The 26,133-nt window shown below is 40.3% G+C and overlaps 1 protein-coding gene across 1 annotated transcript; it reads left to right on the top strand.

Moving 5' to 3' along the window:
• The first annotated feature begins 1,696 nt into the window (after positions 1–1,696).
• LOC112564917 (cilia- and flagella-associated protein 58-like) lies at positions 1,697–25,249 on the top strand. The gene is given in 19 exon segments (XM_025240054.1): positions 1,697–1,831; positions 2,457–2,522; positions 2,967–3,182; positions 4,466–4,614; positions 4,990–5,146; positions 7,990–8,184; positions 8,407–8,544; positions 8,888–9,047; positions 9,822–9,904; positions 11,282–11,473; positions 13,427–13,450; positions 13,452–13,589; positions 14,150–14,296; positions 14,843–14,983; positions 15,246–15,469; positions 15,936–16,047; positions 19,285–19,509; positions 20,062–20,195; positions 24,295–25,249. Coding segments are annotated over 19 exon segments (2,628 nt in total). The 5' UTR covers positions 1,697–1,822; the 3' UTR covers positions 24,413–25,249.
• The last annotated feature ends 884 nt before the right edge of the window (positions 25,250–26,133 follow it).

Here is a 26,133-nt window from a genome sequence, read left to right as displayed (position 1 = left end):
TCATACCCATGGGGTCGCGACTTGTTTGTAACCTGTGGACGGAAACTGAGAATTAAGTGAGCCGACGCCCTATGACCTGAGCAGTCGCAGAGTCAAGAATATACAGGTCAACACGGCCACCGACAGCCAGCACGGGCCCGGGGTAGACGATCTCTCCAGGTCCTTTGTAACTGTAATCGTTAATTTTTTCCCCAGTGTGTAATAATATGCTTATAATTCGATAATCAATATCAAATTGTCAATAATTTTTATTCAATAACTTAACGTAACATTAGGACAAGTGCAGTACCTTTCTTTAAAAGAAAAGGAAAAGAAAATGAAAAAAAATCTACTGACCAAGGCCGGGCCCTCTTCACACCTGCGGGCCCGAGTACACCAGACCCACTTGTTCCCCCTCTCATCAGGCCTGCATGTCAACGTACACATATCAACCACAACGCACAACATGCATAACATGCATACCTCACATACACATACACATACACACATATGATATAAGATAGATAACATAAAAAGAATTAAAGTCGTAAGATGAAAGCACTTTGATGACACAGCTTTCCTGACCAACGGGGGGGCCAGTGACGACGCATACGCCTAGCTTATTTATTACCTGCCAGTAAATTTATTACCTGTAGTAAACACCGTCAGGTCACATTTGTGTTTACCGGCAATGGTAAGGTGACAGTTGACGATTGTTTTACTGTGCAACGTATACTTTGTGTGGAAATATTTTTCTTGGACTTTGTTAGACCTTTGAGGGTCAACATTGTTTTTGCTGCTCTATGCGATGACTTCTGTGGATCAACAACTTGCTGTGTTTGGCAAGGTCTGAAGGCCGATACCAGACAGCGTCTCTGTCAATAGTTTTGTAAGCCGCGTGGACTAACGAAAAATGCTCTTGTACATTGATCATGCTTAATGTCATGACATGAAAAACAAATGCTGTTGTAGGCTGAGGATGTCATAAAAAAGAAATGTTAATGCTCTACTCAGAGTAGAGTGGGTACCGTTCTTATTTCCCAAGCATCTTTATCATACAGTTTTTTAATGCTGAAAAGTATTACACCCTATAACCTGCTGCTGAAGTGCGTAGGACACAAAGGACATCTAACTGTAAGAGTCAAGCGGTGTAGGTTGGTTGGTTGGTTGGTTTATTGAGTAGGAAAGTGCTTCCACCTTGCGGCGATTTTGCACTGGGGGGGGGGGGGGAGGAAATGAGTGGCACAGTAGATGGTTGGCTGCATGGTTGATTCGGCGGGAAAGTGCTTCGCACAACGAGGGGAAAGGGATGGAAGATGAAGTCGGAGTACCTGGAGACCGACTCTGCAACAGTTATCACATACACTGAATTTCTAGAGATTCACCCTGGGTCTCTCAGTCTCTGCAATGGTAACAAGCGAGTCCATTGTCCTACCTGGCGCCCCATAGAAATAGAAAACAAGGGAGGGTACAACAAAAATGAGCTAGAAGAGTGTAGTACTGGTTATCTTTCTCTGAATTTTTATTTTAAAGAATTCTGTCTAGCGAAGCATAAATATTTTATTGCAAATCATTAAAGTATAGTGAACTATTAATGGCAAATACAACTAAATATTAATTTTATTTGATAGATTATTGATCGGGTTCCCACAAGTAGATAACCAAAAGCACCACTTAAGTGTAGTTTCTATAACGGGAGACAACTCTGTGCCTTGCGCCTGGGTAAGCGGAAGTCGTGGTTTCTATGGACGACAAATACACACGGAGAGGCAGCGAAACAGGGGCTAGGACTACTAGCCTTCAATCTTATCCCTAAACTTGGAGACAAACAGAACCAGCGAAAATGACGGAGGTATTTATAGTGTTCTCAATTTTTCTTGCCTCCTGATCGTACTTGTCGGTTTATTTTCCCATTTCACTGAGAGTCTCAGCTATAGTGTACGCCATCAATTAAAATGTGTTTTTAAAGTGTAGTGATTAAAATAAGTAAAGGATACCACGTCAGTAGATGGAAACAATTTTGATGTTACGTATTATCACATTATGGCATGAAAAAAAGACAAGAAAAACCTCGACCAGCTCTCCAAAATAGAACGTACCTGTACCCGATGCTTTGGTGAATTGAACAAAAATTACACTCGTTAAATATCAACATACAATTATACTTAGGATTTGCTTCATTAGAATGCATGAGATAATTTTCCCCTCATTTTGAACCGTATTAGCGTTTTTAATACTGATAATTTTATAGTTCATCCATGAGCTATGCAAATGTAATTAATTGTAGGTTAGTATACTTCAATCACAAAATTAAGGTACTTTTATTTGGGGAGATACATTTTGGACACCTATTTTTTCGAATTCCAAAAGAACGTAAATAGCATACATCTTTATAGGTATAGTGCATTCTCCTCCTCGTTATCATCTTAAAATTTCTCCTCTTCATCATCATCATTCACTGTTTTTATTTTTTTCAGGAGAAGAAGGAGAAAGGGACATTCGATGATAGTGCCTTTGAGGCACTAGAGAAAGACTTTCAAGAAGTAAAATGACTTTCCAATTTACAAAATCATTTTTCTATTAGGATTATCTTGCCATTAGATGTTCTTCAAACTGCATAATTTGACAACATATACAAAATTATTGTATATTTTTTTCCCCAGCATAGAAAGGATTGGGCTTAATAAATTTTGAGTAAAGGCTCACATTATACAATATGATTTTCTGAATTTGAAGGTGTATGTTAAATAGCATAATAATTTTATTTGTGACAGTAATAAAAATAAAGATTATTGTCAGCTGTCACATCATTGCTTTGAAAGTTATGCATTTTCTGGCAAATAAACAATTGGCCTACAATCAGGGTAATTGTAATTTGTCTAATATGTAAAGTATTATAAAAGTATCATATGAATATAATTTTTTCCAGTGATATGTGATGTCATAATTATATTTCCTTTCTACATTTGTGGTTTTGTTGTTTCTAGACATTGGCAGAACTGATGGGGGACAGGAGCTTAGAGAAGTTTCGAGTAGAGTATGAAAAGCTGCACAAAGCTTTGAAAAAATCCCATGACAGTGAGAAGCGTTTGATGCAGAAATGTCGGGAGCTAAATGCAGAAATAGTTGCCAACTCAGCAAAAGTTGCCACAGCTCTCAAACTGTCACAGGAAGACCAGGCAACTATTGCATCTTTGAAGAAGGTATTAAAATGGCTTTCAGTACATGTTGTGCATCCTCCAAATGAATATAAATTTCACCACCTGATGAATAGTCAATCCATAAGTATACTTGTTAACTTAAGGAAATTTATTCAAACTCATTATCACTGTTTAAGTAATCCCTATATATAATGCTTTAGTATTGTGTATTCATCTATATATTTTGCCGTGTTGTCATAATCTGTTGTGAGATTGTTATTGTGTGATGAGTATGATATTGTATGATTATTGTAATTGTATGATTATTATATGAGGTTATGACTAAAAATGCCCCTAGGGCAATAAAATAGTTCAAAATGTTTCAAAGATGATGCTTGGGATGTTTATGAATGATTATCTATTAATACCATTGCGTCGAGAAAATATTCTCTTACATAGCTTCAATTGATCATAGTCTGAGACATATGAGTCTAATATAAGCGTGAGATTTATGTGCATTGTACTTTCTCTTTTCCGCATAAATATACTTATTCACATGTGGGCATATACGCATACTTTCTAAATTCACACACAAACATTTGAGCACATATTGGCATATAAATACTTGTGGACCTGCACAAACGTATACAGATATATTCACACATATTCTCTTTCTCTCTTTCACATAGTGTATGCATGCGCACACATATTTTGTTGAGTGACTTGCTAACTTAATTACAAAGAGATTAAGAAAATGCACTTGAACCATCCTTTGATAACGACATGTGAATATCTCCATTTCTCAGTAGTGTTCTTTATCTTTTTTTGTGCATGAATTATATTGCAGAGCTTGCCTTTATGCATTAGTGACTCAATTTTCATTTATTGGTTGATTAATTTGTCTGATTTTTTTAAAATTTCTGTAGATTAATTGTTCATTCATTGTTTTAAATTGTTATTTAAAGCTTTATTTTCTTCTTCCCTTTATCATTTCTTACCATCTTTCTTTTTGTAACACAGGTTTTAGCAGGGTTAGTTTAACAGCATGGGTTGCAGATTTATATCATGGGAGATAATAAAAAACATTTACACTCTGATATTCTCAGACACCTGTAATGTACCCTGTTATGGTGTCAAAGAGAACTTTGTGGAACACTGAATTTGAATGTTTTTGTCTGTGCTAATTATTATGAACAAACCCTTAAACTCTGCCCCCATTTCCCCATACATTATCATCGATCCCTGTCATGTCCATATTGCCTGTCTACTGACTTATTCTAATACTTGGCATCAACTGTGAGAGCATGTAAGAGTAAAATTATAACACATCATATCTGTATTCAAAGGAAATTGAAAAAGCTTGGAAAATGGTGGATGCAGCTCATGAGAAGGAGACCCGTGCTAGGGAGACCATCCAGTCATTGAAGCAGGAAATCTCAAATCTCAGCAAGTTAGTGGAGCAGGGTGCAGGCCTCACCATGGGCCAAGAACACAGGTGAGTAGACACAAGCTAATAAGCATAGGTGTCTATACAGACGATGAAGAGCTAATAAGAAAGCACTAGCTGTCTTAACTAAATCTTTCTTATCACAATGCTAAATCTGTCTCAAGAAGAAAGGTAGAAAGGTGAGTCTGTACGCTAGTGTCTTGGTGAGAAAAGTATCAGGATTTTTTATTCTAAAAGCACGGAACATCTTCAAACATATGGATTGGATGGAAATCTTGAGAGCAGTCAATGTAACAATAGTAGGTGTGTAAAAACCCACCAAAATGTCTTGTCTTTTACCTGTCATGTATGACTACAGCAGGGTCGAATCACATCAGTTACATCAATACTGTTAATAACATCACATTTTTTTTTCATCATTAGCGTCAATGAGCTGCTGAAGATCAAGGAGGACCTGACAAAGGAGCGAGATGATCTGCTGCAAGAGATCAGTCGCCTGCGTGAGCAGATGAACGATGCCAGCAACCTCCAGAACAAGCTGGAGCAAGACAGAGCTGATGCCGAGGAAAAAATCCAAGAGGTAAGGATGGTCCTCACTCTCTATACACAGCTGTAGGTGTTAGATACCGTTGCAGAACAGAGTTATAAGTTTTAAATACTTTTCCATCTCTCCATACACAGTATTTTTTTAAAACAACATCAATCTGTCTAAAACAACTTTTATTTTAACTTTCCTTCTCTGTTCTCCTAGCTGTGGGTTTAAAATAAATTTTATCTTTCTGCACATGGCTGTTAGGCTTAAACAATTTTCTCAAGACACAGCTGTAGGTTTTAAATAAATTTGATCTTTTTGCATATGACTGTTGGGTTTAAGCAACTTTCTCAAGGCACATTTGTCGATATTAAAAAACTGAGATGTACACTGTCATGCTCTTCCCTTTCTCTTAGTCTCTCCTTCTTTCCTGTGTTTCTTCTGCTCTGCCTTTCTAACATTTTTTTGAATTTTCACATTTTTTCCATCTATATGTATTCATACATATATCAAACAGTTTCATGACAGTCAGCACCTTTCTGGAGCAACAGTAATAGTTTGTATTTTCTTGTTTTAAATGCCAGCATCTATTGTGAAACTTGTCTGTGTGCAAGTGTGTATTTGTTCATATATGAGAAAATATGAATATGAGCTTGGGTGAGTGCAGCCATAAGTATTTTGATGGCCATAAGCTTCTTTGTGATGGTAAGTTCATTAGAAAATCCAGATTTGGTTTTAGAGCAAGACCCGAAGCCTATAGAAGATCTACGTTGAGTTTGTGAAAGACTGAATATAGGATTGGGCTGGATAAGGAAGCCCTAGAAAGAAGCCAGGGACCACAGCATATCAGTGAAAGTCAGGCATCAGTAGGTGAAAACCTTTTGTTAACAAGGCAGAGAAAAACTGAAATGGGCCACTCCGTAATTGTTTAATTATTTTATACAGTATTGGAAAGCTCAGAAAAAAAACCCCTCCAAAATGAGACCTTAGGAGTTTCTGGTTGTTATTATGTTAGTTTGGAAAATAGATGGTATCCGCTAGAGGAAAACACTCTCTCTTTCGACTGGGGCTGATGGCCTAATACTGGTGTGTGTGTGCGCGTGTGTGTGTGTGTGTTGTATATGGAAGAAAGAGAGGGTGAATGAAGAATGGTTTGATTGAGAATATGCAATTTTTTTATTTAATATAATGTGCCTGTCTTTTGTAGACCATTTTAGAGTCCATGGTCATAGTTTGGATTTCACATGTTGTGATGAGTTAGATCAGACCTGATGGTCAACTCATGCACAGTGGGTGGGTGTGTGTGGACTATTGGCTGAGTGGTAGAAATGATGTGAATGTATATACCCATCTCATGCTTATGATTTTTATTGATGACGATGAAACTATATTTCACCCTTCTTTCGCTGACCCATCAAATAAACAGATCAGTTCTCTCTGTCTTTCTGTCTTACTCACACTCCCTTCCTCAACATCTCCCCCCTCACATACATGCATTCATACGGAAACACAGACACATGCCCAAACATGCACACACACACACAAACATGTACACAGAGTTGGGGTGGAGAGAGAGAGGCCTCTGACTCGAATTCTTTATTGCTAGGCCTTTGACCATTTCAATTGAAGTTATGATCTTCCAGTTCAAGGGCAGCCATGCCATTCCATTTTGAATATAGTATTGTAGTATAAGCAGTATAACTTACCATATATTAAACTCAGTAAACAAGTTTATGAAATGAAAAAGAAATGTACTCTATGCATAATTATCTTGCATCAAGAGAGAGAGGGCACAAAGGAAGTAGAGAAAGATGAAACAGAGAGAGAAAAGTAGAAAAAATGAAAGAGGAAAAGAACTCGTGCAAAAAAAGACTCTTCCTCAGGCTACATTGAAAGTTGTACAATATATATTTTTCTGTTTTTGAAACAAAGTCTTCCAGTGGAAGGGTAATATGCTGGTGGTTTTTATGCTGTCTACGCGTGTCAGTGATTTTGCATGTTTTGCCTCTTGGACACATGATGTTAAGACCATAGTCTTTTAACACAAGTTCCATTTTTTTAGTTTCAAAATATAAACTGAAGCAGACTTTCTGCTTGTTCTTTTTAATTTTTAGTTATGTAGCTGCAAATCTTGCCCCATCAGAGTGTGTCACATCTTGTTCCAAGTCACCTGCTCACATCTTGTCCCAAGTCACTATGTCACATCTTCAGACAAGAGAGAGATGCATGGGAATTCAGAAATGAATGCCATTTTATATGTCACCTGTAGAAAATTGAGTTGTGGCACTAGAATGCTAGATTATAATTAATATAGCAAGTGTGACATTTGACAAGAAATTTTAACAAAGATGCATATTTATGAATATCACAAAATCATCTCTTTGTCTTTGTTGACTCACATCATATAAAACTTTCGTGTGCTCTGTGAATTATTTGTTCTTCAGGTCACTATAGCACAATCTTCACTGCACTAAAAGCATACTTGTAATTTTCTTCTAAAACAACTTCTTTTTTACAAAGAAAGTCTAAATTGTGTTTTGTAGAATAAACATATATTTACTGTGCAGCATTGTTGGGTAGCTTTACAGATTCATTACCTGTGTTGCAGGTCATGACAAAAACAAATCATTACTGTTGTCTGCATATATATTTTCATCAAATGTTTAGATAAAGTTGAGTTTTTAAATTGCCACTTATCACAGATTTGTTAAGTACATACTTTCGAAGATCGGTATTCTCCGTTTAGAATGAATAGTATGAAATAAGAGCTTTACAGGGCGCAGTCCATCACAGTACTGCATGTGCTCACCATAGCTTAGAAAACAGGATTTCATGATGGTGGCGATGTGATCCAAAAGTTGAAAACGCTGGGTCTGTTGCTATGGCTGCAGCTGACTCAGGACATCCAAGTGCGCAGCAATGAAGCCCAGCGGGAGAGCAGGAAGAAGGACAAGCTGGAGCGCGAACTCAAGCAGTCCAAGGCCGACCTGGATGCCAAGACATCAGAAAACAGAACGATGCAGACCCAGATAGAGAAATACAAGCTGGAGATCACCAAGCTGGAGCAGCAGCTCAAAGAGCAGAGGGTGAGTACTATTATGGGTAGCAGAACTCACCCACAGGAGACTGTAACCTCATTAGTTGATGTAATATTAGGTCATGGTTGACCTCAATGTTCAGAAAGCACTGTTGAGAAATTATCTGAGTACGAGATCTTGCTTAGGCTGGGTGTTTACTATAAAAGAATGTCTTACCACCTGTGAAGGCGCGCACTGCACATTGGGTAACTGTGACGTCACGGTTGTCAGGTACTGAACGAGAGAGCCATCAAGGATGCAGACGTGCTGAACGCGCGGTACACCAAGCTACAGACGGACTTCGAGGGGCAGTTGGTTGCCGCCGACCAGATGGCACAGGAGAACCAGTCGCGTACAGCCGAGCTCAAGGTATGCAGGTCGTGACCTTTACATCTGAGTGATCAGCGCAGTCCACACATCTACACATGTCTCTGTCTCGTCTGTGTGTGTGGTGACGAAGTGTGTGGACATTGGAAGTGGAGGATGAAATTATTTCTACCAAGTTAATTGTGGCTTGTCAGAGCAGTTTCGTCAATAATGATTCTCAAAAGTCAGGTTATGTGACGTGCAAGATGATTGAACAGGTGAGGGTTTGTGACGTACAAGACGCAAGCTTTAGTGACTTGCAAGACGGTTTGGGTACTTGAGCTTGGTGACGTGCCAGGTGAGTGTAGCGGGTACTCGAGTTACTAGATGTGATGTGTCGTTGCAGCAAAAGGAAGACGAGGTGAACGGCCTGCGGTCAGAGACGCAGCGGTTGGGCAAGATGCGGGAGACCATCCAGCGCAAGCTCCGCCAGGTGGAGGACCAGAAGGCGGACACGGAGCGGCAGCGCGAGACGCTTCGAGCTCAGATCACCGGTCTGGAGCGAGGTCAGTGGACACGCTGGTCAGCAGCGAGGTCATTCAAGCGTTTATTGACACGCTGGTCAGCAGTGAGGTCAGTGGACACGCTGGTCAGCAGAGAGGTCATTCAAGCGTTAGTTGACCTCACCTTGTTAACACTTAGTTGTCTTTGTTCCACACACTGGTAGTTGGATCTTGAAATCTTGAATGCGGGTGGAACTTGCTCTATACGTATTTATCAAAATGGAGAAGGCGGTAGTACACTCAGCAAACCCAGTGGTTGAGGCTTTTAGCCGCCATCATCATCAGCAGCCAGGTGGTGGTTTCGAGATCTTCATCCGTCGTTTACCCCGTTTCTTCTTTTTCTTTAAACTTCTACAGACATAACAAGATCTTCTGTCATAAGAAAATCAAAGTAATTCACTTTGCAACGATTTTATCTGTTGGTCAGTCAGCGTGCGAGCAGCTGGTCGTGCGAGCGCTATGAGAGAAATAAAAGTAAAAAGGGTTAACGGAACCTGAGTGTGTTGTTAACAGATTTTCAAAAAATAAAAGTTCTAGGCGTGTGTGAATGAGCGGTAATATCTTTTGTTTTCAGACATAAAACAATACCTGCCGAATGGTCTGTTCATTGTCTGAAGTCACTGGCACTACAAAGATACCTGTTAATGTGTACAATATTGTCATGTATCAGCTCTCACATTCTCACAGTAGAACATTCACATCAACTGATAAAGAAGCGAATGTGATCAGAATTTAAACTAAAAGGCCTGCTCTTTTTTATTTGCTTTTTCTTGATAGAATTGGAGGCCGCCAAGAAACAAGCTGAAACCGACAAAAAAGGCATTGAAGACCTGGTGCGAGAAAGGGATATTCTCAACAAGGTTTGTCAATTTTTATTATTTTTTTTTAGAATTTGCGCCACATGTAGGAGGCTGGGGGCTGGTTTGCTTAAAAGTTCGTCCAAGGCTTGGCCGGGCCTGCGATTGAAAAATTCATTTATCAGCCACCCTAAAAGGTTCCTTTCACATTTCGCGCTCATATACTTGTTTACATTGCCGTTGGGAGCAGCTATGAATCACAGAAAACTCTCTTCGTGGCTTGACCACCAGCACAGAACAAATGAACGTCGTAGTCATCATCACTAATGTCATCATCGTCATTAAAAAAACGATCTTGACTAGTCCACTGCATGCCATTGACTCGGACACAATTCGGGGAAGAGCTGCTAAGTTCTGGCTTCGTTTGATTCCTTGCCTTAACGAGCTCTGGCGATCAACCAAAGCGGACAACAGTTCTTGATCGTGTTTGGCAAATTAACCGGTCTAATTACCAGTTATAATCAGAGTTGCTGGCACCCAACCGAGCGTGACGGGCGATAAAGCTTTAAGTTCCAGCCATTCAGTAGTTAACACAGACACTGTCCCCACTATGACCCTCGTCCTGGTGTCCTTTAGCTTTGTCTAAATCCCTTCCTTTGTTTACATGCAAGATCGTGTAAATAAGGCTGAGATGCTGTAGTTGTTTATGAAGGATCGCGGCATCAAGTAAATGGAAGACTGAACCTGAAAACTGGCAGACCGTGTTTAATGTCGAAGGAAAGTTTAGTGAGACCTGTGGGTGTTTAATCACCATTCCGTACTCCATGCTCTGTTCATATGTACCCTTGATCAACATTCTCGGTAATTGCCCAGTGTGTTTATCTTGAACGTATCTCCCCCTGATGGTTTTCCCAGGGGCTTTGTGCTCCTCTATGATAGCAATTGCCTAGAAATGCTATTCAATATTTTTTTTCCTTGACAGTAGAAGCTGGGTGAGATGTAGCTTCAGTGCGCCGTGTCAAATGTTTTTTTTTTAAAGTTATCTATGTTTGCATTCAGTTTGTTCCTTATAGTCTTTGCAGGGTTTTTGTTATTTGACTATTACATCGGGACACAGTGCGTTGAACATTTCAACAAACTTGAACAAAGGAATGATCATTTCGTAACACTGCTCATAGAGGCTTGCAAGTAGGAATGTTGCACTAGCATCAGAGATAGACGAAAAGGACATGTTTCATCGATGTTGTTAGGACATCATAGAACATGTCAGGAACAAAGGCACAGACCAATAACCAGTGATGGACCTCGGTTTACTATAAACCACTTTAACCTATCCATACCATCTCCTTTTTATTATTTTATCAAGCTAGTTAATTGATGTGATGATGATTATTAAAAAAATGTGGTAATAGTTTTCACTTTATCTCTGCCTGTGCACAGAATCTGTTGAAGGCGGCGGGCGCCACCCAGAAACAGCTGCACTTGGTAAAGCTGCACGAGCAGAGCAAGAAGAACCTGGAGCAGGAGATCCAGAACTACAAGGAGGAGGCTCAGAAGCAGCGCAAGATCATCTACCAGCTAGAGAAGGAGCGAGACCGCTACATCAACGAGGCTAGCGACCTCACACAGAAGGTACTGGCTTCTGGAACATTCATCGTTAATGTCTCCTACTGACTGGTAGAACATGCATCATTAATATCTCCTACTTACTGAGTGCAGGGACATGGTGATAGTGTATTGTCCAGAATAAATTAATGTCACAGCTGTTTTTGCTGTTATTAATGTCTCTCACAGAACAGCTAGGGGACCATGTCATTGATGTCTTGTAGAGAATTTCCGGGATGCAAGTGCTTGATGTAACAAATGGCAGGGATTAGGAAAACATGGTTAAGGTGCAGGGTGGGTAGTAAGCAGAATATGTCGGGGAAAACAATTGGCTGAGAGTATATATGATCTTTCTCAAACTGAAGAATAGAGAATAAATATCGATGAGTATAGAATAATTCTCAAGCTGGGGATAAGGAAAATAGTAATAATAAGTATTGGTTGAGAGCATATAAAATTATGACAATTGCTCAAGCTGTAGATAAAGATAGTAATAAAATATAGAACTCTATATAAACTATATAACTGTTTACTTTCAAGTAAGGGAGCCAACTGGTCTGTTTTGGATTGTAAACATTGTACGTTACTAAACATAAGCTGAACATTTATAGAAGGACCTGTCGTCTTGGCTACAAGAGCAATGTTGTCAGGAAAAAAACCTTGACAACAGTAGTGACTTTTATTTCAATGCCTTCGAGCAGCTCAGGTTTTATATTTTAATCTGTGATCGGCCTAGAAATGACAGCAATGTCTCGCCCACACTAGTCAGTGCACGAAACGACCTGGTTCAAGGATGTTAATCTGTACAGAGGATGAGCAAACAAATAATAAGAGAGCTTTGAAATTAATTTTGATTTCTAGTAGTTGGTTTTCATATTTGTTTTGATTTCTAGCGGTTGTTTTTACATCTTTATTTTGCTTCCTTAAGACTGGTCTTTTCGGAGCTTCCACAACTGCCAGACTCGAGTGTAATAAATTAATCAGGTGTGTGGTTAGAGCATTAATTGTCCAGGCTACTACTGTCTTGTCCGCCCAAGCCAAGGGTCCAGTCCTCTGCCTCAACCCAATGTTTCCGGGGTTTTATCGCCTGTGTCTGCTCTGCCCTCTGGCCCGAGCCTTCGAGCCAATTGTCACTCGACACTTCTGCTTCACAGACCGGCGTCGCTGACTGTGAGATTTTCTCATTAAAGAACACCAAGTATACTCGGAGCTTGAGTGTAAGCAAACCCTGCTGAGCAGCTCTGGCGATGGTGGAATGCTGGGTACTTTACAACTGTTCTTGCGACATGTTGATACTGTGATTTAGTTTTTGATGTGCTGACAGCGGTCATCCATAGAGCACATCAACTTCTTTAGTACACCAAATGTTGTTACAGTTTCGGATCATATCAAAGCACAGCTACACCAAAAACGATGTAGGCCTTTTTTATAGCCTGCTTTTGGCCTTTCCCTTTAAAGGACTAGTGGGGAGAAAATATAGGAAAACATTCCCTTTCACAAAATGATGTCCAAATCGTGACGTCACGTTTGTACACAAACACACATAATTAATGGACCAAGCTCTCCTATTGGCTGAGGTCTTCCCATTATAACTGTATCCTTGTACAGTCCTGGCATCCTTGTTTTGTCCTGTGGATGATGATATTTATAGGAGCGTGTATCTAGAGCGGAAAGAGGAAATACTTTCTTGCACTTAGTTTTACCCAATGAATAAAAAAATGCACCTAACTACACAGCTCATGATATGCATGTAGATAACACATAAACTTTTTTGCAAAGACATAAATTGAAGTGCCTGACATTGTGCTAGTCTCTTGTAATTTAATTATTTTTTATTTTTTATTTTTGGAATTAAATTATGGTAAAGGCTGACAACGAAATACATATTTTTTTCGAAGCAGCCTTATATAGAATCCTTTTAGTTTGTACTACTATTATTAACTTTAAATTATTTCTTGGATTTGTTTTCTTGCTTTGCAGGTTCTCCAGCACATGGAGGATGTCAAAGGTTCGAGAGATGCAGATCTTTGACTTCAAGAAGAAGATCGCGGAGGCAGAGACGAAGCTGAAGCAGCAGCAGAACCTGTACGAAGCTGTCCGGTCTGATCGCAACCTGTACAGCAAGAACCTTATCGAGAGCCAGGTAACATTTCACCTCACAACAAGAATCTTTCCTCCAAAGTCAGGAATTTTAACAACATCAAGGATGATTATAAACTGTTTCACAAGTTGTCTCAAGAAAGTTGAGAACTAAGCGTTGATTATTGTTTTTACACGAGGATAACATAAGAGGCGTGACTCTAGTCTCAATCCCGACAGCTTTTGCGACAGTCACGTGAAGCAGAAGAATGTCCAACGGCTTCCGAAGATCACGCGTGGAGATGAGGATAATGAGGCAGCAATTAGCAGATGTAGAGTTGAGCATTACGATGTGTTCTGCCTGCCAAAGGGAATTCTAAAACATAGCTGGTCTAACTAGCTGGACTTATTCTTCTGCACCCTCGACAAAGCTTATACCTTACCCTGTCCAAACATTTCTTAAGAATTTATTTTATTTGTTAAGAAATTTAACACTTTATGGACCTTTTCTTATAACATAGTTCGTTTTATAGCTTACAACGTTTTATCTTCGTGTGTGTTCGCATGCTTGTTCGCGTTCCCGTGCGGATGGCCATATTTATTTTCTTTGGTGTTTAATTCCAGGACGAGATCACAGAAAACAAACGCAAGCTGAAGATTATGACTCATCAGATCGACCAGCTGAAGGAGGAGATACAGGCCAAAGAGTCTGCACTCCTCAAGGAAGTCCTGGAACACCAGCGCGTGGACAAAGAAAAGGAAACGCTGAAGGTGACATTTCTAAACTAGCTGTTTCCATTTTGGGATAGTTTTTTTTTCGTTAAAGCAGCTTCCTAGTCAAAAACAATTTTTTTCTCTCAAAGTGAAAGTCTGTTCCTTTGTAGCGAGATTAATATACTTGATGCTTTCATCATATGACACTGAACAGATTCAGGAGTAGATGTTAGGTGTAAAGGATTGTGTATATGGGTGTATAGTATTGTTTAGTAATGTTGGATGACCAGTGGAGCCCACTTTGGTGTCGCAGATGAGAGACCACTTGTCTCAAACTTTACTACTAGGATTGTGGCCCGTGTTTCCAGTATCTATTTGGTGGTATAGAGGGCCCCCTGTCTAAACTCTTTACTTGTATTTGTGATAGGGATGACAAAGAGGGGTTCTATGTTTTCAAATATTTTGTTACCGAGGTGTGTATGGAGATGTAACATTTCTGAATACTTTGCGGAAGACGGGAGTGTCACGTGTCGACAATTTACATCTGAGATGACAATTGCTTGCCTTATCCAGGGTGTTTGATTTTTTAAAACATTTTCGCAGGCGGAGCTACAGAAGATGAAGCAGCAGGCGGCGGAGAGCAAGGCCTACATCGATGCACAGGAGGCCGAGGAGCGCAAGCTGCTCAAGATCATCGCCGAGGCTGACGCTGAGCGCATGCGACAGAAGAAGGAGCTAGACCAGGTAACTTGTCACATTCTACACCAGGTAACTTGTTAAATTCTGGACCAGGCAACTTGTCACATTCTGGACCAGGTAACTTGTTACACCTGGACCAGGTAACACGATACAGTACAACTTTATTCGTCATAAGGGCACTAACATTACAAATTGTCACACCTGGGTCATGTCACATCTGGACCAAATAACGTGTCACGCATATTCTAGTGAGCACACACACATATACACACATATCTAGAAATGATAGTGACCCTGACATCTGCAGGTCATCAGCGAGCGGGACATCCTAGGCACACAGCTGGTGCGGCGCAACGACGAGTTGGCCTTGTTGTACGAGAAGATCAAGATCCAGCAGTCGGTGCTCAACAAAGGCGAGGTCCAGTATAACCAACGCCTGGAGGACATCCGGGTCCTCAAACTGGAGATCAGAAAACTCCGGCGGGAAAAGAACATCCTGCAGAAGAGCGTGGCCAATGTCGACGACCTCAGGTATGATGAATATCTAGGAAGTGGAGATACAAGTAAACATCTTTGACTGCATGCTTTCGAATAAACATCAAAGTAAAATAAACATAAACATTCCAGCCGTAAAAATAGTCGCATAAACTGCTTATCTGTAAACACTGCTCTACATTTAATGTCCACAGTACATGATTTTACATTTTTGTGCAGTTAACGTCTACAACTAAAATGCTTAGTAGGTATGTAACCCAGCAATAATATAAATTCTGTGGCATTGTTAGAGGATAATATGCATAATGTACAGAGAGCCAAACCCAGTGACATGTCTATATCTTTGTCAGTTGACATCTATTGTGACATCTACCGCAAGAAACGTTGTGATAGTGGCAGCTACCAAGTATATTTCATGGTGTTTGTCATGGCTATTGACAAAATAAACAAGTAATATTGCGACAGTAAAGCATTAACTCAAGCCATTGATGTGTGTACGCAGGAGGGAGGTCTACCACATCCAACGGGAGCTTCTGAGGGAGCGCACGCGCTGCAAGGCGCTGGAGGAGGAGCTAGAAAACCCTATGAACATCCACCGCTGGCGGAAACTGGAGGTAAGTCTTCATAGGACTACTTTCATTTCTAAACGCTATGAAGTTACTTCTTGCAAGAGACTGTTATATAAATTTAGACAGTGCTGAGATATACATATATATGTTTTCTGCATGAGCGCTATGCAAATCCACACCCTGATCCTGGCTTTGCCTGGGCGCTCCTTTCGACTACGGGATGCTCACAGACTATGTTTGGCTTGTGTATTTTGCTCTGGAGTCTGGAGAATCCTGAATGCTCACTTTGCCCTTTAAGAGGTGTTATCCTTGTTTTTTTGTTTGTTTATTCCTTGTTACTCCTCGAGGAGCATAGGGCCGCAACAATCCATGGCTCCAAGCTAAACCAGTGAACTATGCAGGCAAAATTTTGATGACATTATTTCAGGGGTTGCTCTCTCTCTCTCTCTGTGCGAGAGAGAGAGAGACAGAGAGAGACGGAAAGAGAGACGCCTGGTGGTGGCCGGCAGTGTTTCCCCTTTCATCTGCACTTTGAGCACTGGCAGCTTGTTGGGCGAAAGGACATCGCCCAAAGGGTCCATCTCCAGTGATGGCTCATTTGTATTCGTTATGTTTGGGACTATGATCAGGAGAAAGCAATGTACAAAATATTATTATGGGCCTTTTTAACCGCACACACTTGCTTGGAAAATATTAATGATAACATTCAAAACTTTGCAACCATAATCACCAAAGTAAAATTAATTTCAAATAATAGTTAACAGAGGTATGTTTCAGAACACAACTGCAGCACTATAGGACAGATATATAACCATAAAATAATAGCCGAGAAGTATCACTAAACTCGAAAAAAACCAAGTATTTTTTAATTTCAAAAAGGCATTTGTAAAATTTAGAGAATTATTAATTTATTAAATCAAATAGCAACATTTGCTGAGCAAATTCTTTGATTTTCTACATGGTATCAAAATCGAGAGGTACTCTGAGGCCTTTCATAGAGCAAAGATAATATAGTGTACATAGTAAAAGAATTGATTTCAGTATTCACTTTACCATTATGAAATCAGTTAATATCTTTCTTAGGTCTTCAGTGAATGGACAGATTTTATTTCTTGCCTCAAATATCAGTTTTACAATTTTTTCAGAGTTCAATGACATCTTGTTGTATGGCTTTCTCTGTCGATATTTCGTAAGTGACCGACTTGTGACAGGAATGAATCAAACTGCTAGGGCTTCAGCAAATGGACACACATTTTTTTTTATGGTCCTTCCTTCATTGACAGCTTCTAACCAACTTGCGATAATGAATCAAACAATAATTAGTTTTGGCAATGTGCAACGCTGCGAATAATTGATTTTAAAACACAATTTGTTTTCACTTGGTGTAGATAAGAAATAGAGGATTGATGAACAGGTTCTTTTGTTCAAACTTTTAAAATGCTGTATTCGCATTTTATCTTTTATGTAAAGAAAAATTTATTACTTTTTAAACGAGTTAGACTGCAGACTATTTCACTCTTACCATGTATTTCGGAAGAGAAGCTGGCAAAACTCATTCTTGGTTATTGTCTTAGAGACAGACTTGAGAACAGCTGACTGTCAGTGTCAGCTTGGTTACTGTCTTAGAGACAGACTTTAGAACAGCTGACTGTCAGTGTCTATGATTAGACAAGCTAGACAAGAACCATTCCTATTTGGAGCAGTACTTCATGTCTGTGGAGGAAATTGCATTTAATCTGTTTAAAACTATCAACTGTTTATGTCCTAAGTTCCTGAAATTGATCTCGCTGTTAAACACGAAATGCAAAACAACAGTTTGCCAAACATGTTTGCTAAATAAAGTGCAGTGAATGTCAGATGACAAACGAAGAAAGCGAGGCTAATACGAGGCTGTTTCAGAATGTTTTACGGAAAGCACCGTGTAGCATAGCCTTGAGCTTGCACAGCGTGTGCGACAGCCTTTAGGATGCAGTCCGTTAGGAACAGCATTTAGTTCCCCAAGATAATTGTCCACCTTACCTCCGTACACGTGCCCCTTGTCCTTTGACAGTATCTCCGACATCCGTAGTCCAACATCACATCAGGGTGTAGCTTTGAATATTTGTGTCTAGTGAATAGAAGAGGGACCCACACAGACCCAGGGACTAGAATTTTGTTATAAAATCTTTTTTTCAGAAGTCAGGGTTCGTTTGGGGAAAAAAAGTGAACATGTAGTCAACTCGTTCGTGTGATTAGACAGACACACTTTTCATGATTCTCTGGGCCGTCAGCTGAGTTATTTACGAACCTTATTTTTTTGCTGAATAGTTCTGTATTCGATAGCTAATGCAGAGAGAGTGAGAGAGACCAAATATACATCATTGTAATCACTATTCCAATAATGTAAAAAAAGTCGGTGAAATGTTTTTGAGCTTCATATAGTTATTCACTGAAATAAGCAATTTAACACCTCACGACTGCAGCTCTTCAAGATGTAGAGATGAATTTAAAACTGATTATTTCATGTCATTAAATTAGCTTGTAAATTTTAGTTCAAACCTTCTCTCTTTGTATTCTTTTCTCCCTTTTTCCTCTGTTCATACTAACAGCTCGATGCTTTTTTTTCTTCAGGAATATTCAGATGATCTAAGATGAGTTAGGAAATGAGAGTGGGTAGTCAGACGCGGTCTTATTTGTTTGATTAAAAAGTTAATTCATTTTGTCCGTCTAAATTTCAGAACATCCTGTTGCACAAGTTTGTTTATTGTTGGCAACTTGACTTCGCTGTCACTGTCACGGAAATCTTTGTTTGCATTCAGATTTATTTGTTCCTTTTGTTGTCGCGAAAAATAATCCATGGCCATGACCCTGGTGTGAGCTTTCACATCATCGTTTCCTGGACACAAAAGTCACCTGCTCTTGTCGAAGTTTGCACAGCCACTCTTTTTTCATCCAGTCTTTGTCCTTCTTTCTTTTGCATACAAGCGCACGCACGGGCTCACTCTTTCTCTCACTCGCTCACCACGGACTCAAACCTACAGACACATATGCGCACATCCAGGTACACTACAAAGCATTTAACATCAGAGATGGGTAGCTCCATTGTCATGAACTTAAACTTTCCACACAATAATTAAAAGCGCTAATCAACACTTATCAGACATATGTTGATAAGCCCTATTCGACACATACTAAATAAAAGCTGTACGTTAGTAAAACCATATTAAATATTCATTTTTAAACCAAACTGCTGGCATCTTCACGAATGTCAAAGTGGACTTAACGGACCGTTATTGTGTCCAGGGTAGCGACCCCTCGACCTATGAGATGCTACAAAAGATCCACACACTGCAGAAGCGGCTGATTCAGAAGACGGAGGAGGTTGTGGAGAAGGAACTCCTCATACAAGAGAAAGAGAAGCTATACCTAGAACTGAAGCACATCCTGGCAAGGCAGCCTGGACCGGAAGTGGCAGAACAACTCCAAATCTACCAGCAGACATTGAAGGAAAAGACAAAGCAGATGAAGGTAAGCCATGGCAGAGGCAAGGCACGATTCATTCCGCTTCTATCGATTTCTCTCTGTGACAGAAAAGTGGGTTCGTCAAGGGGTAATTATTTATCTGACACGTGCGGCGGAGAGATGAAAGAGAATGCTTCTGATGGTCTTCTCGTGTGGGCGCCATTCACTGACTGTTATTTTTTTGTTGTTGCTGTCCTTATGGTCTTGAGTAGCACTTCACAGGCTGCTGGGTAAAGGGTCTTCCTAATCAAACTTGTCAAATGTGCCAGATTTTCTCATGTAGCGCTCTGCTGTCCCTCATAATGACCTCATCTAGACACGGTGAGCCACTCTCAGTTAAATCTTCCTACAGACTGTGGGAAGCTTTGGTTCTACTTTATTATATTTGTTTTCTTGCAGCTTTCACATCCCTTTGTCATTGGCAGTATATAATCGGCTAATTCATGAGCATCCGATACAAACAGAGAACTTTGGAATTATGGGATGTCCTGTGGTGACGTCAGTAGGGTGTTGATGCCCGAGAACCAGTCTGTAAGATGTCCTCTTGTCTTTCTGCAGGCTATGGCCTCGGAGCTGAACATGTACGAGTCTCAAGTGAGTGAATATAAGTACGAGATCGAGCGAATAGCCCGGGAGCTGCAGGAGGTGAAGAAGAAATACTTCATGCAGAAGAAAAAAGAACAGCAAACTAGGTAGGTATATGTGCAGCCACAGTCTGCAGTTTGTTTCTGTCGTTACACGCGCATGTGATGTGGGTAGTGGGCTTACACTCTCTCTTTCTCTTGGTCTCTCTCTCTCTCTCACACACACTTACATATACACGCATGTCTGCTGTGTATTTTTTTAACGTGTGAGTACAGAGTGCTGGATCTTGATGGAACGTGGATCCGTGTGAAAGTCAGTGTGCACGTGAATACATGCTACACCGTGACCCACGTGTGTACGAATTCCTGTGTTTTGTGACTATGTATTATAATCACTGATTCAACACAAACTAAGGGCTTTAGGTCCTTTGAACCCAGCAATTAATAATATAGAACTGCATCATGGAACCGACACCAAATTCGTGTTTAGGAAAAAAACCGAGAGAAACGACTGTAAATATTGTAATGGTCTCAACATTTTCTTTTGTTCAGTGGAACTGTTTGAGGGAGTTGCTGGCTGTTGAAAGAAATATGTTTGTGTCTGGGCTTTCTTGGTCATTAATCCAATGAAGTATCTTTTCTATTTTAAACATAATCTCAGTGGATTTGTATTTTACCTTTTAATGTTTTGTATGCAGAGAGTGCATGGTTTTGTCTATGGCGTAAAAGCCTTAGGCAATGAGACAGCTAGGAACATATGTCAATTATGCATTTTTGACAATTTGGATACCTTTCTGTCCATGAGAGTGTTTGTTGGCTTATATCTCCAATAAAAGCGAGATATTGACCTATTATGGGGAAGTAGCATCTTGCTCTGAGCTTTACCCAGTCATTGAGAAACCAGGTGTGTACCCCACTAGATCTTTAACATTTGGTCTGTCGGCCTGCCATTTTTTTTCTTCCTGGTTCATAGACCTTTCATTCTCAAAATTTGAACCTATTTATAATTTTCGTTTGTTTTTGCTAGTGCTTACACTAGTGTTTAACCCTTCATGCAGTGTGTGTGTTCGCGCGCGTGCGTGCGAGAGAACTGAATACTTGTTGAGGGTACTTTAAACTGACCCGTTAAGGTTGCTTCCAAAACTGAAGGCTTACATTCAATTTATGTTCGGAGGCTTATACGGCAACACTTTAGTTGTTTTTTTAGCTGCTGGGTTGTGGGGTAGGGACTACATGGCTGGGGTCAACGCGTTGTGAGACGGTCCTCGGGCGGCGTAAAACGTCTCAAGAGGAAACACGTTGATGTTCATTGGTCCTTTGAGGGATGGAACTATTCTTGTCGGCCAAGCTTGGGCTCAGAACCAATCGATTCTCATCACATTCTTCAGTCTTCAGACCACTTTTGCGCAGTATTTGCATTCAACTCAAGCTGCTGGACATTTCAAGTCTTCGTCGGCATTTAACACAATGGTAGACCTTGACACTGAAATATTAGGTTCTTTGCTTCTTTTAGTGCGAAGTCACTTGGAAGACAAAGCTGAGCCATGCTGAATGAAAACAGCAGATGCAAGTAGCAACTATTTTCACTTTCCCATCAAAAGACTGGCAAGGCTGGCTGTTATTGTGTTACACAGAAGTAGTACTCAAGCTGTGCCACTGCTCTCTGTAGAAATCACCCAAGGATCACCGTCAGAGAAAGCCAGACAGGCAACACTTCAGATTGATTAATATATTAATAAGTCGATTAGACATTACTACAATTGGTTAATGTATTAATACAGTTAATAAATATAATAATACCATTGATTAATACTATCCATCAGTACACACTGGACACAACAGGCAACTCATTCGAATCCAAACATGCTCATTTATTAGAATGAGTAATCCAAGAGAAATACCTGTGTGTTTTTAATTTTGTAGGTTCATCTTATCACTAAAATCAACAAGAGTTTATTTCTTTAATAATTACTTTTAGGTTCTGTGAGCTTTCACGTTTTATTTTCGTGTTAAAAAATGTGTGTACGGCTTGAAGTGTGGATTATGTAATAATAGCAACAACAACAGTTTTTATTATTTAAAAAATTATTATTATCAACAACACATCTGGGATTTCCTGGCTTGGCAGTGAGCTGAGTGAGTTAAAGAGCAAACAAACAAACACATCTTGCACAGATTGAAGTATACACATCGTGGAGGGCTAAGGAGGGATGCTGACCATCAGGGTACTGGAGACATTCAGCTCTGAAAGCCGGTGAGGAGGTACAATTACGAACAGGCACTGGAACCAGAAAAAAAGCGGCGCCCACTTTGTCTCATTTGATGCGGGGCACATACAGGAGGTCCACAGAAACAGACCGTATCGTCTGACCCTCCTAGAGGTCAGGGGTCAACATCCCACAAGGATGTCCAGCAGCATCGGGCGGGGACGACGGCGGCATAGCGTTGGTGATGTATGGAGGCGACCCCTGGCTGTCAACATGGCCGCTCACAGACCAGTGGTACAATACAGTCTTTGTGCTTGCGGGTTGAAAGCAGATGGATGCACTTTAGCAGCCACGGATAAGGCAGAACAAAAGTCTAAATTATTTTTTTTTAACATCAGGGTCATAAACTCAGCCCGCATTTCAGTCAATACTTCGCGTGAGCTCAGTTCGTTGTACTTAATGAATACAAATGCAAAAAACGAACACAGTTTTATATATTGGCAGTTAGGCAGTCTGGTTTTATAAAGGTACAGTAATTATGACCATGATTAAAGGTCAGAAACCTATATTTTAAGCCCTCTTTCGTGTTATTTCTCCTTATTACTGGCAAACGAAGGTAGGAGCATGAATGTAGGGATCATGATGTAGGTTTGGAGGCTGAATCCTAATTTAGGCTTGGAGGCTGCAGATTGGACCATGATCTAGGTTTTCAGGCTGCAAACAGTATTAAGATATAGGTTTAGGGCTGCAGCATGAATCGAGTTTTGGAGGTTGTTTTCACGAGGGTTTCAGATGTTGAACGACAGAAATAACCGCTGGATGGATGTAAGGTCTGCATCAAAGTTTGTCTTAGCATGTGAGAAGGACCATTTAGTTTAGAGAATACCTAGTCCTGAAGTTTATCTACAGCTCCTGTGTGTACAGTGCTTTGGAATCGCATGCATTGTCGACTGAACATTGTGAATGCACGTGTCCTCCTTGTCCTCCACACCGCCCACGTCGGTGCACTGGGGTGGTGGCAGGGACAGATAACCCGTGTTTTGCAGCCGCTGATGGCCTAACCTTTTGCTCACAAACTTCCGTTGTTGATGCTGCCCAATATTTATTGGAGCAGATGGTGGGTCTGGTTTCAGGAGACTGACCAATTACCTTCCACGAAATGACCCCATGCGTTACATTTCGTCTTCAGATATTTTATATTCGTTAGGAAACGAGCAGTCGAGAGTTTTCTTGGATATTTTCTCCATCTCACAGTTTTAATAAAATAATACTGGTTTAATTCTGGGCTGTCGCCATAAAATTTTCAAGATTGCTTGCTTTCCCAGAACTGTCGTTTCCGCTTGGCAGTGCAAAGTTAAAAATCTGAAGAAGTTTTGTTTATAAGTGAATGATTACTCACTTTCTCTCAAACACGTGCAGTGTTCAGTTAAAAAACAAAATTCCTGCTACGTTAGCATTTGGTGACATATACAAAATTTCATATTCTAAAACAAAATAGATAAAAAAGTTTTCGAGCCACAAATTCAACATTATTTAGTAGAATCGTTTTAATATATTATTATAAATTATAAAACTGTATTTTCCTGGGATTGTTGGTGATGGGGGAGGGAGTAGGTAGACGCCCTGCGTAGATTGTATATCTATGATGTGTTTGTTGATTGTGTGAGCTAGAATGATCCATAGGTGACTGAAAACTAGTAATGAAATGAATGAGAACTCAATGTCAAATTTGTTATCGAATTCTATGGAGTGTGTTACAGTTGAATGTCTAGTGTGGTGTGTGTTCCAGTTGAATGCCTGATGTTGTTATGTGTGTTACAGTTGAATGTCTGATGTTATTATGTGTGTTACAGTTGAATGTCTAATGTTGTGTGTTACAGTTGAATGTCTAATGTGTGTTACACTTGAATGTCTGATGTTGTCCTGTGTGTTACACTTGAATGTCTGATGTCGTCCTGTGTGTTACACTTGAATGTCTGATGTTGTCCTGTGTGTTACAGAGAGAAGGAGAGAGCCCTGGCTCAGGTGGGTGGCCCCACCATTATGCCCCAGCGCACGGACCAGCCTCGTTTCACTGGCGGCGGCTTTAACCTGAAGGCCGCCAAGACGGCTGCGTGATCGTAAAGACTGGAACTGTCGTGACCACCTGTCGCCTTCCGCTGTGTGACGTGGCCAAGAGAAATGAGAAGTGGACCGTAGTCAGAGACTGTTTGTACAGTTGCAGCCGCCATCGTGTACGGCTGGCACGAACGCAAACTCACAAAGCCTGCACACACACACACACATATATATACACACACACACGCACGTAAAACACATGCTAGCACCCCACACATTCATACGCACCCCTGACCCACTACACACACACACTTGACCAACCTACCCAACTCGAAACCCCACTCACCACCGCACACACGCACCGCACGTGATCGTGCATGCACGCATTTCAGCTGACGAGTGTTTTAAAAGTATGGACCTGTATATATAAAGTAGATATACGAGCCTATATAAAAATCATTCACAATTATCACTATTTTGGGATACTGGCCATCCCGCGGCTGTGATGTTAAATGTGTTTTTTTACTAAACGTTCCTTGCTGGAAGGTGGCTTAGAATTTCTATCTTCATTTTGAGGTTTTTTAATTGTTAAACTGAGTTCACAAGTATTGTACGCTAAGGAAACACCATTCTCTTGTAACCATCGCCTGATGAAGATTCGATGTTTTCATGATCTTCAGGGCTTAATGGAATATTTTTTAATGAAAGGTTTACGAGTGGAATGTCCTGTAGCAATGCAATTGGAGACAGGACCACATTTGTGGCCAGAGATGTCCCACATGAAGCCTGTGATATGCAAAGCTATTTTCAATTGTAATTCATGTGAGGCGATGTCCTTGAGGTCATCGATTTTGTGTTCAGCGATCCACGCACTGAATAAATCGATGAGGAAGCTGGTGGCCTGTGTCTGTTTTCTTTGAAAATAATGTTATCATCTCACGCATTGTCCGGACTGCTTCTCTGCTTCTAACCCTCCAGCCCCGCCTTCCTGTGGGGTGTCTTCTCCCACTCCTCCATCTCTCTAAGTTGGGTTTCCATTTTGCCTCAATCGGATGCACGAGCGTTTCATTTAACCCCTTCTCCTCGGCGAAATGTTGACAATTCTGCCAACGGCGCACAGGATCGACAGGAACTGATATGTTAGCATTCCTGAATTTCTATTCCCCATCCCTCATCATTTATGTTTTCTGGTTTTTTTTTCACATTCTGTGCGTCTTGGTTATCAGCCTTTTCGTCTGTGTGTCTCGATGACTTCCTCTCGCGTCTCTGACGTCATCAAGATGACATACGATTGCAGTTATGGACAGGGTAATGCTTGTAATATCAACTGGGGTTAGGAGGTTACAAGTGGTATTACTGGCCTTAGTGATTTAATGTCCTCGAAATTCTCGTTTGTCGATTTGAGCACGAATCGTCATTAAATACTCATGTTTAAGAATATGACTTTGGAAAATTCTTTACTCATAGCATGAGCTGTCGCTGAAGGCAATGTTCGGATAGAAAACATTTTTTTTGGTGTTGTTTACTGTATGTGACAATTTAATGTCATAGATTAGCCGGAAATTGTTACTTAGGTGAAGACGAACAGTTAAACTTCGGAGACTTGACACTTTTACAGATGCAAGGCAGAGCATAGTTCTTGACGCATGCTCATAAGACATTTGAATAGCCGTACGTTTTTGAGTTTTATACATTTCCCTTTACATCGACCAGCTCACATTCATATAATTTATCTCAGCCTAAGCGTCTAATATAAAATATACTGCTGAGATAAAGACGTG

Source organism: Pomacea canaliculata, linkage group LG5, assembly GCF_003073045.1.
Source record: "Pomacea canaliculata isolate SZHN2017 linkage group LG5, ASM307304v1, whole genome shotgun sequence".
NCBI lineage: Eukaryota > Metazoa > Mollusca > Gastropoda > Architaenioglossa > Ampullariidae > Pomacea > Pomacea canaliculata.
This window is presented reverse-complemented; position numbering and strand designations above follow the sequence as displayed.